Below are 6446 nucleotides of genomic sequence, written 5' to 3' on the forward strand. Positions count from 1 at the left end.
CACACACTGCCACTCATCCATGGAGTTACTCACACACCTAGTCAGTCATGCAAAGAATCAATCACACTTCCATTTCCTCAACTATACAGTTATACACACAACACCTTACTTATTCAAACATATACTAACACATACTTACTCTCTTGTACAATCACTGATACAAGTACACAATGATCCATACAGCCACTCGCACATTCACTGGCTCTCATGTATAGTCATTTATATATGCCAACTCTCACATGCACTGTGTTTTACATATGGACTTACTTAGACATGTAGCACTGAGATATCCATTCACTCACCAACCCACCCATGCACACAGTCAACCGCCCATATAGCTGTTCCCACATGCACTCTTGAACTCATACACCTAGTGAATCAACTGCTCACACATCTATGCACAGAGTCACACACCTCCCAGCCACCCACACACACACTCAGTCTCCCATTCAAATACTTGGGCAACCAATCAATAACCCATATAGCCACTCATATAGCTACTGATCAACACATGCAGCAGCTTACACAACAACAGACATACTGATGCACACATTCAGACAGTTTAGTCACTAACCCATGAATTTAGTAAGACACATTTAATCACTCACTCATACAGTCAGTCACGCACCTACTAAATCCTTCATCCAGACACTTATACATCCACTCATTCTTCAATATGTAAAACATATTTAAACTTTACAGAAACACACAGTCACTGGATGATGTCATCAGTGATGTCAAATGAGATGTCATCCGTGATGTCATCAGTGATGTCATTTGAGATGTCATCAGTGATGTCACTGACCATGTCATGAATGATGTAATATGTGACATCATCAGTAGTGGATTGCGGGTGCGCGAAATATAGTTAGTACAACTAACTATATAGGAGCAATTTCAATGGTTTTTTAAATGCTAATTCCTAACTATATAAGGCCTGAAACCTATGGTTTTTTAAGTGAATATATATATATATATATATATATATATATATATATATATATATATATATATATATATATATTCACTTAAAAAATATATATATCTTAACCTACAACAATTTTGTAGTGGAATAAATGAGAACGCAATTCCCAGAAAAGGTTTATCTAATGCAGGGAGATTCCTATATTGCATATCTTGGCTGTGATGAGGTCACCCAGTCACAGTGATAGTCTGCTAAATAAAGTGAAGGAGTAATGGGTAAGTGTGCATGAGGTAATAAGGAATTAAAATGTCACGATCAGTGCATCTCATGGACTCTGATTCATACAAATAGCGTCTTCTAATGGACTGGGTGAGAAGGAACAGCGATCTCAGCTCACGGTACCAGTATGCTATCCTCCATCCCTAACCTCTCCACTAGCACTCCAGTGAGTTGCCCACTGAGACAGCAGCTGGTTCGCAGGACACACAACTCGCAGACAGCTAAGAAGTAGTGCAACAGAGCATGGTCCCAGCCACAGGCTTCAGGCTCGGGGACAGCACTTTAGTGAGATACACTCTGACCCCTAACTCCAACTAAACCAACTTGTTTGATGTATGTGCATGGTCTCTCAGCTTCTTGACATGCAGGTATGTGGAGGAACCAACACCACAATTATGTTCTGCTTGTGATATGCACAAGTAGGACAGCACTAATGCGGTGAAGTTATGGCATGTGTTGAAAGTGTGCATGGCATGCTACAATTGGTCCTAGTATGGTGATGAAGATGGTGAGAAGTTGATTTGATAATCAAGGTTATATGATCCATTCAGCCATTTCTATTATTAAAATCCACAATTGTGCTCGGATTAATTAGTGTGTTTATTTCTCAGTGATTATGTAAATTGGCGGATGGCAATCTTAAAATGGTTAAAAAATATTTTTAAGATGGCTGCCTGTCGATACAGCAGTGGGTGGTTCTTACAACACCTGCAGGCTTAGGAGGAGGGGTAAAATGGCACAGAGGGGAGATCATTTTATTGAAAGGGTAGAGCAGGACAGGAGAGGGAGCAGTGAGGGATAGGAAGAAAAAAGAGTGGCTCAAATGCATTGCAGTGCAAAGTCAAACGTTGGCAGTTGGACGATACATGCCACCCAATCAAAACTCGGTGAGACCGTCATGATCCTGGGCAGGACATACACAAGAATGGGGAGGAATGCTATCAAATCAGTATAAAGGGTCAAAGATAGACAAGGAAACCATCCAATAAAAAGGAACTAACCAAACACCCACCCTATGTATTGTTTTGTTCATAGTAGGCCTTCGACAACAGTCCTAAAAATCCGCTAGAAAAGGCTTGCCTCTTTTCTTGATTTAACACAGTGCCTTCTTACATCATTCTCGTTTTTTTCTGTGAGTAGGATAATATAAGAGTACCCCGTGGCCTTTTTGAAAGAGAAATTTTGAATGCGTTTTAGGTAGTGCATGCCATTGCAATTTGTTGTTCATTAACAGTGTATTGAAACCTTTGGCCCACAAGGCACACACAGAAGCAAATATTAATCCCAAGGAATTGCCTTCCAAACATTTTTGGGGGAGTGATAGTGTGGCTTTCAAACCAAATTCTGATAGGGTTACCACTTTACAATACTTTCATGGACCTGTTAACTTTGGTGTGTGTATTCCAATCACAGTTTTGGAAACAATTGGTTGCTATTGCAACCACATTCAGCCTTCAGACTCTTCCCAACATATGTATCCCCCATGTTGGGGACAAACATTCCCTAATAGATGCAAGTTTAGAGGCACCATGAGTGGGATAGAAAACTAAAGACTGTGTTGTGCTGGTGACATGCTGGCTCCCAGAATCCAAAGTCTTTATATCTGCATTGTGCCTCCAGATGCCGACTCTGCTGTGCTCCACCAGATGTGCAATGCCAAACCAATCCATCCACCTCCAGTAGATAAATACCAGGGTTCAAATGCTGTCATGCTTAACAAGGTCAACCTTAAGCACCTGCGAAGTGAAGCTTCACAAGAAACTCCATGCTGGTTTAGCACAGCCATGACAAATGAGCCCTATTACCTCACAAGTCCCAGTATCTTGCAAAATACCATTCAGAAAAGAATCAATCAATTAAGTTACCGAACTAGCAGCGATAAACACACTTACATGTAGTACACATGGAGGATTGGCTCTTGACTTTCCTTAGCTAGAAAAAAACGGATGTATGTGCAACTAGCCTATTGTTTTCAGAATATCATCTGACATAAATGTGGTGTACTAAATATTGTTAACAAATATATATCGCCCTACTGGAGTTAATAGAAATTCTACATCCAATGAGACGATATTGTAGTAAGCAATATTAAGAGATGTTTTCACAGTTGATATTTCGAGGCTATGATATTCTGATATACAAAGAAAACATTTCACTTTTTTCCTTATTAAACAAAGACCTGTGAGTTGCAAGTCACTGCATTTAAAAAACAAGTTGGTAAGAAAAAACAGAGCTGAAAAAGAGCATATTGGCGGTACCTTTAAGAGTGGGGCATACATGGAGTGCGGGCCATGTGTTCCTGAAGTGTGTAGGACAACCTAATGAGCCATTTAATCAATCCATACGTTTCCCTCCCCACAGGTGTCATTGCCGCCATGATTGTGGTCCTGGTCTGCTTGCTGGTAGTGGTTGCACGTTACATGTACCGGCACAAGGGCACCTACCAAACCAATGAAGACAAGGGCACAGAGTACGCAGAGAGTGCTGATGATCCCTCACTCCTTGAAGATGTGGATGATAGCAAAAAGGAATACTTTATCTGAAAGAATTGGCAAAAGGATGTGTTTTTACTTGTTACAGCGCTGCACCGAAAGGTTAAAATGATTAGAGGTTGGGTTGGAATTTTGTTTACCAGGAAGACACCTAATAAAATCAAACTTTGATTAAGATGGTTGAGTTAAAAGTTTAAATAACCTCCAGGTAAAAAGATTTGTTGGAGCCTACAGAAAATCTCCATCTCACATGATCTGTGAAAGACTTTAATGTTCCTGGGGATACCTTAAGCTAATGATGGAACGTTTCAACACACTAAAGATCGTCGAATCGCATTGCATTAGAAGCAGTATGTTAAGTTTGTTTTTTATGTTCTTCACAAGATTACTTTTTACAAATGGTTGTTTTGGTTGTTTTCTTCCAAACAAGTAAAAAACTAAGATTGATTTCTAAAATACTGCTCTACAAGGAGTGTTGATTGTGTAGATTTTCCAATATGTATTATGAGTAACTGTGGGAACAAAGTTAAAATCTATTGTGTGCATGAAGTGATACCCACACTCGAATGATTGTAACCTAAACATTCAAGCCATCTAACCTGGGCTAACTATGCCTAAATATGTTGAATTGTAGCTGGACATCTGTCAAAGAAGAGGTTGATTTTCATCGCGTGGTTCCCAGTGACTGAGAGTGAAGATTGATTTATCTATGATTTCTTGCAGGACCGTTGGAGGGAAAATGTTTACCTTGCTGAGTGTAACTTCTCTAGAATTCCACTTTTTGTTTCAGTCCCATATGTGGTGTTGGTAAATCTTCTAATAAAGTGAGCTGTTTTTATTTTCATTTCTAGAAATTCTAACCTTTCAAATGTGTTAAGACTTCAGTATTTTTTGTTTACGTTGTTCATAATTATTTTTATTTACTTTCTTGCAGTGTACAGTTGGTGTTTGACAATGGAAATGTCTTTGTGTTTCTTTGTTAATAGCACCATGATATTTACTTGCTGTTATGTCTGATCCAATGTGGAAAATGTGAACTTTCTTTGGTGAAGACTTCTTTGCTTTTGAAAAGCAGGGCAGATTTAGTGGGTTTACTTTGACACTGGTATGTAAAGCAGTGAAAAATGTGGTGTATTACTTTTGTGACATCTCAGCAGTGAACACTAGATTTTAACAAGTGTACATTTGACATTGACCATTGACAATAATCATTGAACCCATATTTAACATTGAGATAATGTTTAAATGGCCAGCTTTATCAGTGGTTGTGCCAGAGTATTACCAGTTAGTGCCTTAATTTCGTAATGTTGGTCTAGAGATTTAATTATGCAGTCTTTTTCTTTGCTTACCTTTTCTTGTGCATATGTTGAATGTTAAAGATGCTATTTGCATATTCTCTGATTGCTTTTCATGCAAAACAAAGAAGGTAGAGTTTAACGTAGCATTCGTAAACCAAGCAAGGGATTGTGGTAATATTAATGGAAATTGCAATTAAAGTACTTAATTGAGTTTGACCATAACGATTTCTAAGCCTCAATTGACTAAACCATTGAGAGAACAGTTTATACACACTGCTATGCTGAATAAAGTGCCGAACCCTACATTTCCAAGTGCTGTATACCTAACATAGCTACCAAGTGAATGGCTAAGCACGTATGATGCTGTGTTTTCTAAAATAATGAGCTACGAGAATCTGATCTATGAAACATGCAAGTGATGATTTTCCTTACATGAGACCAGACATTTTAGAATAATTATTTTTGAGAAATGAAATTGAGAATTAAAAATACTGGCAGAAGAACTTAAAGTGACATATCGTTTTATGGAAACAAGGTGATAATGCCTGCTGAGATGTCCAGTCACCATTCATAGACATATACAGTCAGACACACTAATAGACCATCATTATTTCTATCACATGCACAATGTGCACCAAGAGCTTACCTTGAATGCACACATTCTATAAATGAAATGACATTGAATCACCAGCATGCAGAAGGATTCCAGTTCACGGACTGCGTCCACTTCTCTATCATTGCTCTTTCAACATGAATTAGCTGATGCAGAGACCTATGGCAAAGGGTCTAGGGACACAATTATATGGGGAGTATTGAAGCTTAATTTGTAGTAATATCCTTCACACTGGATAAGAGTTAAACCAAGTAATTTTATTGAAGATCATTGCAGGAATGGCTCTTGACGCGGTGATCCCTGCACAAAGCAGCAACCAACTGCCAGAACGCCTCACCGAGGCCTGTCATAAAGGCTATAGAATACTCGGGGGCACACGCGAGGGAGGGCCTCACGAGCCCCAACATAGATTACAGCACATTCCCTCCCTTTACAGATTAGGCAATAACCAGGGTTACATTGCAAAACACTATACCATTATTAATGCTCCATAAACTGACAAAGTGTAACACAATGGATTTTGAGTTTATGTGCCTAAGAAAGTTACCTAAAAACAAATAATATGTACTACATTAAAAAAACATTCCTTCTGAGGCATTGTTTTCTCTTTTTCTCGGCAGCCTGACATTTACACAGCAACGCCATCGACAGACAGTACATCACCTTGTATAGGCTCCATCTTTACCTCCTTGTCTGCAGCCCGATATTCGCATACCGGACCGCCATCACCAGACAACATATCACCTTGCACATGCCACACCTTTCCGCCCTGATTGCAGTTCACTGCTATCCCGGGGAACAGGGCCCCTCTGGTTCGCCCTGCTTTCACCTCACCGGTG

General features: G+C 39.3%; 1 protein-coding gene across 1 annotated transcript in view; it reads left to right on the top strand.

The window, feature by feature from the left end:
* Positions 1–5297, top strand: part of LOC144823520 (glycophorin-C-like) — a 174423-nt gene extending 169126 nt beyond the window's left edge. Inside the window, exon 3 of the mRNA XM_078682095.1 lies at positions 3566–5297. Within this exon, the coding sequence (XP_078538221.1) occupies positions 3566–3747 (182 nt within the window). The 3' untranslated portion in view covers positions 3748–5297. The remainder of the gene's footprint in view (positions 1–3565) is intronic.
* The last annotated feature ends 1149 nt before the right edge of the window (positions 5298–6446 follow it).

This window comes from Lissotriton helveticus, chromosome 3_1 (genome assembly GCF_964261635.1).
Source record: "Lissotriton helveticus chromosome 3_1, aLisHel1.1, whole genome shotgun sequence".
Lineage (NCBI taxonomy): Eukaryota > Metazoa > Chordata > Amphibia > Caudata > Salamandridae > Lissotriton > Lissotriton helveticus.